At 38.4% G+C, this 11,191-nt stretch overlaps 1 protein-coding gene across 1 annotated transcript in view; it reads right to left on the bottom strand.

Moving 5' to 3' along the window:
* Positions 1–1,520: 1,520 nt before the first annotated feature.
* Positions 1,521–11,191, bottom strand: part of LOC148756419 (ankyrin repeat domain-containing protein 26-like) — a 43,485-nt gene continuing 33,814 nt past the window's right edge. The window contains exons 8-13 of the mRNA XM_088788965.1: positions 10,678–10,748; positions 9,383–9,520; positions 7,013–7,945; positions 5,512–5,661; positions 2,194–2,287; positions 1,521–1,588 (exon numbers count right to left, since the gene is read on the bottom strand). Of these exons, the coding sequence (XP_088645091.1) occupies positions 2,282–2,287; positions 5,512–5,661; positions 7,013–7,945; positions 9,383–9,520; positions 10,678–10,748 (1,298 nt within the window). The 3' untranslated portion in view covers positions 1,521–1,588; positions 2,194–2,281. The remainder of the gene's footprint in view (positions 1,589–2,193; positions 2,288–5,511; positions 5,662–7,012; positions 7,946–9,382; positions 9,521–10,677; positions 10,749–11,191) is intronic.

The following is an 11,191-nucleotide window of genomic DNA, read 5'->3' as shown; positions in this document are numbered from 1 at the left end:
GTTCATGGTGAAAAAAAAAAAAAGAGTAATTGAGGTTTTTGCATTCATTTTTAACCTTTAAAAACCACAATTACTTTTGCACAAACTTAATGGAAAGATATCTGGACATCATTTCATAACATATATTCTGTTATTCAATCCTCATGCACATCAAAGTGAAAACAATGAGAACTTGTGATACGTATATTTTTTCTGCATGAAATAGATGTTATTTTAAAAACCAACAACAAAGTTTACTTGTTTCGTTTTGCTTTGTATTAACTGTTCCACAGATTCCAAAGAACATACCACACAGTTCAAGTATCTATAAAATTCACAAGAAGCAGGGCTCGGAGATCTACGTAAAGGGGGGCTTCCACGGTAAGGTAATAGACACAGTGACCAATTCCTTTCAAGAATAAGTTTGTTTTGGTTTTTGGAGGGTTTATTTGGATTCTATAGCATGAGATGCAACCTGAGGTCAATTACAAAAAGACACTACTTTTATAATGCTGTTCACAATATCTAAAGAACTACTGAAACTGTCCCAGTAGAAAAATGGATCGTTCATCCCAAAGACTCTAATCATTGTCTTCTGTCTCCAGGGTAGTCCATTCCAGGGCGGTCCCTGGCCCTGGCCTCCTGTCAGGGCCTCCCAGCTGACTACAGACTGGGCAGGGCCTGAGGGTTAGCCTGGCCCCTCGACAAAGAGCAAGGGGGGGTTCCTGTTCACAGCGCCACTTGCTGAACCAGATCTCAGGCTTTGCATGTCCTACCACCACCTTAGGGTCCTACAGCTTTGGTCTTCCTTAAATAACTCTGTGGCACACATTTCTGTGCAACAGTTTTCCTGGTGAAGGAGGCAGAGGAACCTGGTTTCATTTTCTCTCCTCGATGTTTACTGCCTCCAGCTTACACATCTCCAACAGTAAAAGCAAGTCCTCACCCTCATCAAATATTCATATTCTCTCTCTCTGTCTAAATACGTGTATATAAGTATGTATGTACACATATCCACACAGAGACACCCACACATGTTCTAGACACAAGAGTTTATGAAGATTCCTTTGGGCCAGTTCTTCAGTATCCCACCACCTGAGAGAAGTCATTTGTTCTTTAGTGTTCCTGGGCCATTTCCTAAACCTAGAGTAGTTTTCAGTATTTTACGTCTACCAAAGGTGTACCCTTAACCACTTCCCTTATAATGAGGCACTAGCTGTAGAGTGATTGCCAACCCGCAGGACGGTATCACCTTACGCCACCTTCGTGACCTTCACAGGAAGTCACCTGCGGCTGGCCAGGCCGGTGAAGGGGGAAGGGCGCTTAGGGATGGCTGCCCTCGTGGCCCTTTCCCACCAGGTCAGGATCCGCTGGGAACTGGAAACCCTCCCACAAGAGGGGACTCCCCAACCCCTGGCCACCCACTCCCCGATTGGCTCAGGATGGCAGGGAAGGGGTCTGCGGGAACAGCTTCCAGGGTAGATAGAGAAGAAGTCACCACCTCGCCCAACCCCGAAAGGCCCCCCGGCCCTGGCTCACCCGTTGCCTGAGCTCCCGCCTCTCTCTGGGTTACTGTGTCCTCGGCATCGTGCCCGCTGGGGAGAGTCTCCTAGTAAAAACCAAAACAGTGGAAAATAAGAGGAGGCCTGTGGGTCTTAGACATTTGGGTGGAGGAATGATGCTGAGGAAAGAGCTGGAAGCACAGGTCATTTCTTATGAAAAGGACAGGACAAAGACTCACAGGGGACAGCAAAGGGCCATGGAGAAGCACTGGCATGGGTAGGACTAAGTCCTAATCCAAGAACAGACAGCACACGTCAGGCTGTATTTCAGAATCGCTATGGACTAACGTGCCTTCCACTTTCCTTTTCTGCAGGGGAAACTTCAGCAGTCCGGCAGAATGTTGGGTGTGTGGGTGGTAGATAACTCGTTGGACAAACGAAAGGTAAATGAAATGTGGTATATATCAAATATTGCCTTTCGACTATCACAATCTTTTTGTATAAAAATCTGACTGCAAAAATCATTAATTTTATGAACTGAGATTTCTTTCTCTGTAGAGAGGAATTACATTACTCCCAGCAAGTAGTATCAACATGAATACAGTACTTTTATTAATGAGACTGTTCTTATTGTCTAAAATAGTATTATAAGCTACTATGACAGACATACACATTCCTTTGCAGTATGACACAAATGAAGAGATTGACTCACCAAGCTTGTACCTGACAGGTTCCTGTGAAGCTGTTCGATTAGGCCCACTAGCTTTTTAGTTGTCGTTGTTAGGTCAGTGCTTTCAGTGTCAAGCCTAAAGTGAATATTTTGACATAATTATTCTCACACATTGACTTTAAAGCATACCACATAATCTCTGAACAAATATCTGAAGGAGCAACTACATAAAATCTTACAATTTGAAAAGCGCATGATTTGGCAATTGTGCCATTTTTCTAGTTGTGAATTGTGGATAATGTGCAAAATCAGAGACAATGTACACAAATTATTCTTTTCAAGGTAGCGCAAAGCTGACACTTTGACCCAGCTTCACACTCATGTGTTTATTGTTATAACTGATCTAACTGTCATACTACACTACACATCTGCTTTATAGATACTCAGGTTATTTTCTGTGCTGCTTTAACTTATACTTTTGTATGTGATCTTGAATCTTCTCAGTACATCTCGCATCCTCTGTATGTCGAGCTCTTGCTTCTTGCTGCTAAAATAAAGAAAAAGTGATGTTGAACTACTGATGATCTATGACATCTGACAACTAAGTTCGCAAACTTGTTGCAATGATGTTGCTCCCCTTTTTTTATTTATATGAGGGATTGTTCATTATGAATTTCTACCAACTGGACAAACAGTTAACCAAGTTTACTCTTTGGAAGTGCTGAAAAGGTTGTGTGAAAAAGTTAAGAGGACCTGAATTTTTAGCCAACGACTCATTGCTCTTGTATCACGACAATGCACCAGCTCACAGGGCACTGTCTGTGAGGGAGTTTTTAGCCTGTAAACAAATAACTTTATTGCAACACCCTCCCTACTCACCTGATCTGGCCCCCAATGACTAAATATGTCATTATCCAAAGATAAAGAAAATATGGAAAGGAAGACTCTTTGATGACATTCAGGACATCAAAGGTAATATGATGACAGCAATGATGGTCATTCCAGAAAAAGAGTTCCAAAATTGCTTTGAACTGTGAACTAGGTGGTGGCATTGGTGCATAGCTTCCCAAAGGGAGCTTTGTGACCGAAGTGATATTCAGAAACGAGGTATGTAGCACTTTTTCTAGAATGAGTTCTCACACTTAATTATCATATCTTGTAGTACAAATGACCCGAGAAGTCAAACATACTGTATTCCAAGCATCCCATCAGCTCTAATTTTAAATATTGACATATGTGAATTACCAGGCAAGTCCAGTTGACATGTTACTCTTGGGGGCAGTCAGATAGTTCATGGAATAGTTTGAGGGGCAGTAACTAAATAAGAGCCAAAATGCCTGGGTTTTTATCCCAAGTCCACCAGTTATTAGCTGGGCGACCTTGAGCAAAATACTTAAACTTTTTGGGTCTCAGTTTCTTCATGTATAAAATGAGACAATAGTGGCATCTACCTCACTGGGATATTGGGAAGATTAAATTAAGGAACATATGTAATAGAAAAGGACACGGCGCACAGTAAAATCAAAGGGTTTGCAGTTGGACTACAATGCAAATGCCACCTCCCGATTGACCATACAATTTCTATGACCATGAGAGGCAGGGTAAAGCCACTGACGTGGGAATAACGGACTCTAGTGCTAAACCCAACTTCCCAAACCAATTCATTCCCGGGAACTGATTATGTTGGGATGTGTTAGCAAGCACTCAGAAGAGCAGAGGAAAGCAACACGCTCTGGCAGATCAGAAAAGCCGTCCTCAGAACTGTACAGTTAGAACGTGCTACCAACCTGTACACCCTGTCTGGCTGCAGAGAGGAAGGGCTGGTTCCCTTTAATTTTATTTTTTTGTTTTCATGGAGAGGGGGAAAATGAGCATTTCATTGAACAATTTTCTGTTAGATTCGTGCTTTCGATTTTATATATAATTGTGAGAAATACTTGAGAATAAAAATTTAGTTATATCAATGTCTCCAAGGGGAAGTATTGGTTTGGTATAAAGTATTTAATTTTATCCTAACAACTGTTAAAGAAAACATTTTTAATTTATGCCAGGATAGGTGCCATCATATCAAATACTATTTCCCCTTAGACAAACTTATACTTAGAAAGACAGAATTCTCGCTCATGAAAAATTAAAACTATGTCAAATTTAGGGCTTGATTGCTCTGCACAGACTATCTGACAAGTGCTGAGGAACATGAGTTCAATGACAGTCAGAGAAAGCGTCACGGAGAGGCGAGGTTGGGAGCTGAAATCCGAGGGCAGGGAAATCAAAACATTGGCTCCCACCATAACTTGTAAACTCGTGTTCACAGCAGAATTATTATCAGCCAAAAAGTGGAAACAACACAAAGTTCCATCAACTGATGAATGGGTAAGTATTCTGTCCACAAAGTGAAGTAATGTTGGGCCATAGGAAGAAATAGCTAACAATTGATATGTGCTACAACACGGTTGAACCCTGGAAACGTGACGTTACGGGAAAGAAGCGAGTCACAAAGGACCTCACTTCCTGTGATTCCATTCACATGAAACATCCAAAATAGGCAAATCTATGGAGACAGAAAGTAGATTGGTGGCTGCCTGAGGCTGGGAGAGACAGGAAGACGGGTGACAGCTAAGTGATGTGGGGTTTCTTTTGGGGGTGACGGAAATGTTCTATGATTGTGGTGATAGTTCCACAACTCTCTGAATGTAACGAGAGATATTGAATTGTATGTTTTAAATGGGTGAAATATGATATGGGAATTGCATCCCAATGAAGATTAAAAAGAACAATAGTGAATCTCGATTATTTTCTTAATTCTCTATTGTGGGTGTGCATACTATAATGATCTACATATTTCTATACTTTTACAATATTTCTAAAATGAAAACAAAATGAGGGAAATGTCTACTTCAATTGGTTTGTATAATGAACTTTCTGTACGAGTCAGTCTGAAGTCCATGAAATATATGCCAGTGCTGTAACCATTGACAAAAGTGATGACAAGAAATAAGACAAATGCCTGAATTGTTCTAGTAAACATCATCTTCTGATCTTAAATGGCTGCTCATCGTGGTCATGGAGCGATCACTACAAAATACTGTTTAGTAGGAAAAAGTCTCTCCATTTCTATGAGGAACGCTGCCTATTTCTCAACGTTACCAAGGGTATAGACTCTAAGAAAAAACATGCAATGCGAATAGCAGGATGGAAGCCAGAGTTTAAGGAAGAAGTGCATTATAAAGATAATAATATTATAATAAATTAATTACAACAAAAACACAAAAGAAAGCTGCCCTTGAAAATCAGGATCCTAAAACACTTTATATTAATCAACTATAGATGAACTGTTGACAGGTTACATTTCACACATACCTGACGTCTGAGTTGCTCTAACGTCTTGAAATCCTGTGTCTCAGCTTCTGAATTCATACGGTAACGTGATCTAACCTCCCGTGAAGCCTCTGACAGAGGCAGTTTTCTTGTGGTGTCAGGTAGCTCTTGTTGAAGTTGTCTCCCAACCACCTAGGAAGATGATGCTGTTAGTGATTTTATAATCACATCTATTAAATTATGTTAATAATCACTAACTCTAACACATTAATATAATATATAACTTGAAAAAGATCACCCCAGGCATCATTTCACCTTCTTTTCCTCTTTTGGGCACAAGTCTGTCTACTGAATCTGGGTAAGACACAGAAGGTGTTATCCTGCTGCCCACTCACTATTACATAGGTTACTTGAACAACAGATTCAGCCCCACTCCCCATTTCTCCTGATGAAGCTGCAAAGCTTAACAATCTACTGACATCTCAAGGGGAAACTGGTATGTCGGTGGGACTAGTGGTAGTCAATTCTACATTGTGGAATGTTTTCCCCCTTTTTTTTATCACAGGCTTAAATTGACTTCACAGGTCCTCACGTACACAGTCCACTGCTCACAACCTTCCAACAGATGCCTGTATCTTAGAAGAAAAGCGAACTCATTCCAGTGGTCTTCAGGGCCCCAGGTAACGTGGCCTGGACCTCCTTCCTGCTACACATGAATCCTGCCTCCCCTCACTCGTCTGAAAATGGGGACCCAATGCCAAATTAATAAATCACAGACCGCTACAATTCTCTTTGAAATGGACAAACTTATGTCCAAATGATAGTAAATGGGCCTTGCGATGAGAAATACGAATTTGTAAAAATATTCAAGGACAATTATACATAGCAGTGGGAAGATCAAATCAAGTAGAGTTTTGATAAAACTCCTCACATTTGTCCAAAATCATGATTTAATGAAAAATTAGCTGTCTTTAAAGAGGTCACAGGTCATAAGAATACATTATTTGGGACTGAAATAGTTCCAATTTATATCAAATTGACATGAATAAAATCAAAATTATACCAACTAAAATGTGGAAGAAACTACTGAGGGAAAGGGACACCATCTACACTTCAGTTCATGTGGGAAATCTAGAATTAACTCTACGTAATCCACTTAATTGAACCTTTATCTCTAAAAATTCTGTTTGCATAGGAGCATTTCCATTTATCTGCTTCACAATGGTATTACAATGTGGTAACAAAGATGAAAATTATTATTGCAGCAGTGTAGGACTAAATCATTCATATCAATATGTATCTAATAACAATTTATACCTTAAAATTTCATAGTCAACACAATGTCTTGACTCAAAGTAAAGCACCTCACAGGTCTAAGTTTTATTGGCTGGATACAATGTATGCTTTTAAGCTGTTAGCACAAATGCATTTGTAATCTATATATTTTTAATATTCAGATAGATTCAACACTTAGCCATCATCAAATATTTGAACATTGAATTTTCTTTCGGGAAATTTGAAAACTATTTTTCTGGATACTTACTTCTCTTTCTGATTCATCGTTTTCATACTGGCATATTCTTCCTTCCAAGTGAATCAATGTGTCGACTAACTCCTTATGTCTCTCTTTCGCAATAGGATCTTGTTTTTCACATTCAGCTTGAAGCACTTTTCTGCCCTCCTGAAGCTGCTCTTCAACACTCATTCCTGAGTTTTCATTATTGTCACTTTTGTTGAACGCATCATCCAGTTGCCGTCGAAGAAGCATATTTCCACTTTGTAAGTCAAAACCTTTCTCCTTTAAGGATTCCGACTTTCCAATATATGTGTTCACGTTTCCGTGTTCCCTCTGATACACGGGTTCAATTTCCTCCTCTTGACACTGAGTTTGGTTTAGGTCTTTCAGTACAGGTTCAAAAACCAATGTCCTGTCTCTGACAGCATATCTTGTGTGAGGGAGCTCAGTGTCTAAGCTATTGAATTTACTTCCAGCTTTAGCAAGTTGTTGAGAAAGAATCGCCTTCTTTTCTTTTCGGTTACACATAGCAAACCCGCTTTTGTCCAATAAGGGCAAGCATTCATCTCTTAATCCCTGGAAAGCATTTTGTAGGTGTCTTATTAATTGCTTACTAAGCTTATAATGATGGGTGGATTCTGCTTCTGTTTTCAGTCTTTCTTTGCTTTGTCTTTCATTCTCCAGCTGAGAGTTCAGCATTGTATTCTCAGCTGTTGGGACATTAAGCTGTCTGTTACATTCAAATACTGTTTTTGTTAGTGTTTCGTCATTCAGTTTTCTCGTCTTTTGAAGACAGTCATTCTTTTCTTTTACGTTTGCAGTGTCCTCAAAGTACTTTTTTTCCATTTCCTGATTCTGAGTTTTCAGTGTGTCCCTTTGCAGTCTTCCTATGGCGATTTCATCCCCCAACATCTGATTTTTAGGCAACAGGTCTTTTTCTTTTTCATAACTCTCAGAAACCTAAGTAAAACAAAGGAGACTTGTAGCTAGCATTCAATGAAATGACATATCATGATATCCTCTGAAATTAAAGAAGAACCTAAATGTTTATATAATGAAAAGGTTGCAGTAAGTGGATATCCCATTGGAAAAATACAACGATGAATCCAAACCTCCAACTTTATACAAGAATAAATTCCAAAAAGTTAAAAACAAAATTAATATAAGATGCTGAATCCATGAAATGGAAAAAGAGAATTTTAAAATCATAAGAGAACTTTAAGCGTCTCAGAACTGGAAAGGCAGCAAACCCAGAAGGCATGAAATAAAAGATTAAGAAGTCTGACTACACTTTAAAATAGAGGTTATCGTCTGAATATACACCTCTCCCACAGTAAGAGTATTCACTCTGCATACATTTGGACTGATTACATTTCCTACAACTTTATTCCCAAGAATACTGAAAAGATATTCTACATTTCTAATACTTTCAGAGTCACTTATAAGATTAAGTCTACTAATCACTGATACATCTAGGCATTGCGCTAAGCACTTCTTTATACATCAATGAACTCGTTTCGTTATCACAATCTTGAACAGAGTGATTAAAAAGATGAGCAAGGTCAGGATTTTCCGCAGGACTTTGGGCTCCGCAATAGTGTGCTTGCTGCTCTTCTAGTGGAAATATGTAAATTCCAACGAAGCCTTAGATTTCAAAACACTCAGGGAAAATAAGCTCAAAATTATAGAGCTCTTCTTAGAAAGTAGTGAGATCATTTGCTGCTGCATAAGTGTTATTTCCTTTTCATAATGTTTAAAGGAGAAATAAATGTGAAACAGGGGCAAATACACTGACTTCTTTGAATAAAATCCTCACCAATAAATTATCACTAAGTATGTATCACGGCATCCAATTTCTTCAAAAGTTCCTAGTCTGAAGTAGGACTCTACTGGGAGCAAGTTGTTACTTTCTCAAAAGTAGGAGAACGGGATCTAAAAGACGGTCCCTGACCTGGCTATGCCTCTACTCCTTACAATCAGTGGAAGTGAAAACTAACCTCTCTGCTAATACAGCAAGGGGATGAAATCACTGCCTCACACTGAAACTTCCGTTATCAGTAGCAATAGTTTTGAGATTGTAGAAAGCTCATCGATCCCTGTAAAAAGCATTGAAAGCCTCCCCTTTAGATGAGACATTGGGAACGTCACTACTTGACTGTTGGACATAAAAGGACTTCAGTCAAGAATATCATTTATTGCAATGGACCAAAAATGTCACTCCCCCTAAAATACTCTCTCTCTCTCTCTCTCTCTCTCTCTCTCTCTCTCTCTCTCTCTCTCTCTCTCTCTCTCTCTTTTTAAAATCCTCTACAATTCCCATACGTACAACATTGGTTTTTAAAATATGTACATACACGAATACACACACACATGTTTGAAAAGGACTAAAGAAAATACCTCAGAATTCATTTTCTGAAGGTTTATTTCTGTCTCCTTTTGTTGTTGAAGGCAATTGGTCAGAACTGCATCATGTAATATTCTCTTGTCCTGTTCTCGGGAAAGTGGCCTCTGAGTGTCGTTTTCCTCTTGTATAACCTGGAGAATAGAATATGAACGGAGAAAAATTAGAATATAACTAAATTTAACTGTTAAGAATCTTAATCTACATTTACTTACTCCCAAATTATTGGACTGTAACTAGAAAGTGAAAAATAAGTTGCCTTAGTCTAAATTAGAAGAAAAACATGAACCCGCAAAACTAATTTTGTCACCGTTTGCACTGAACAATCGCTTATATGTTAAATCCACCCAAAAAATGAGATAGTAGATGATTTTTAATGTCACAGAGGCTTCCTCACTTAAAATAGTTCACCCCACCATATCTTAAATCGTGAGACCCCATAGTGAATTTAAGATTATTTTTTCAAGATTAATAACTGGAGAATAGGCAAACTTTAATTAGGAGCCCATATGATTAACATCAATCAGTAAGAGAAGCAAATTCCTAAATATTAATTCCAATTATACACTATGACAGTGTTACACATTGACATAGTTATCTGTTGCATCCAATTATAACTGACTCACTACCCACTAATAAGAGCAGATAAAAAATTAAATCATATTTACTGATTTCCTACACTGAACTGAAAGAAATTAGAAAGTTATTGTTTGTGCCCTAACAACCAAAGGTCCCATCCTGGAAGGTGTGATTTTCTTAAAAAGCAGTTGAGTTGAGTGCATGACCCCATTCTCTCCCTGAATGTAGACTCAGAGTCCGTTACACAGAGGTCACAAGGAAGAATCCATCTCTAACCTTGACCTTAGTGACCAGCCATATGGAACTGCACATTTTGAACCCCTGAGAATCCTGACTCCTTTCGCGTGAGCCCGAATCAGTGGCCATCATTTTTACATGGTTCATAATTTCAACTGTCTCATCATGTGACTCAATATTTGATGTTACTTTCTTTATTACGTAAGGGAGTTATAAAAATTAAAGGCGCAGACAATATTCAGGACTTTATTATTTTTTTTGCCTCAATCCAAAGATAAACTTGAGCTATGAATATCTATAGATTCTAACAATATTTTAAGTTTTGTAACTAGTTCAAATGTTATAAATATCATTCAGTTATGACCTTTTGACTCTAAAAGGCTAGCATGTAAGGTAATTTCAACTGGACTGTATTATATTATTAAAGCACAGAAAACCATACTATACTAGAAATTTCAAAGTAAATTTCACATACATGCGTGTAGGTCTTTTCATTTCCATCAAGCCTCGCTTGCCCTTCCTCCGATGTCATTCCTAGGTGTTGTCCTGCTGACAAATCTACGTATTAGTTAAAACGAACTACTTAGAACAGTTTGATAAAAGCTATAATCTTTATAAATACAGAAAATAACATCTTATCAATTGAGAGTTCAAATTAAGCGTAATCTTTTCCTGAATATTTACTTAAGAAATACTTCTAATTAGCTAACACTTCAACAAACCATTTGGGAAATATGAGATGTCACAAACTGAAAGGCATACAAACATGTCAAAAATTCATCCACAAATTCATTCATTGAACATCGATGGAAGAACAATCAGAAACAAAAGACAGTTTAGAAATGCAGGACAAACATATCGAGTTGCACTCTATACTCTGCTCTCTACCTGGTAATGGTATCTTTTGAACAACACCCTAAGATTCAACTGCAACGTCATTCATTGTTTCCAAAATGACTGTTCCTTCTGATGCATTTATCAGTGTACAC

This window comes from Rhinolophus sinicus, chromosome 12 (assembly GCF_057876585.1).
Source record: "Rhinolophus sinicus isolate RSI-liver-muscle chromosome 12, RSI-T2T, whole genome shotgun sequence".
NCBI lineage: Eukaryota > Metazoa > Chordata > Mammalia > Chiroptera > Rhinolophidae > Rhinolophus > Rhinolophus sinicus.
This window is presented reverse-complemented; position numbering and strand designations above follow the sequence as displayed.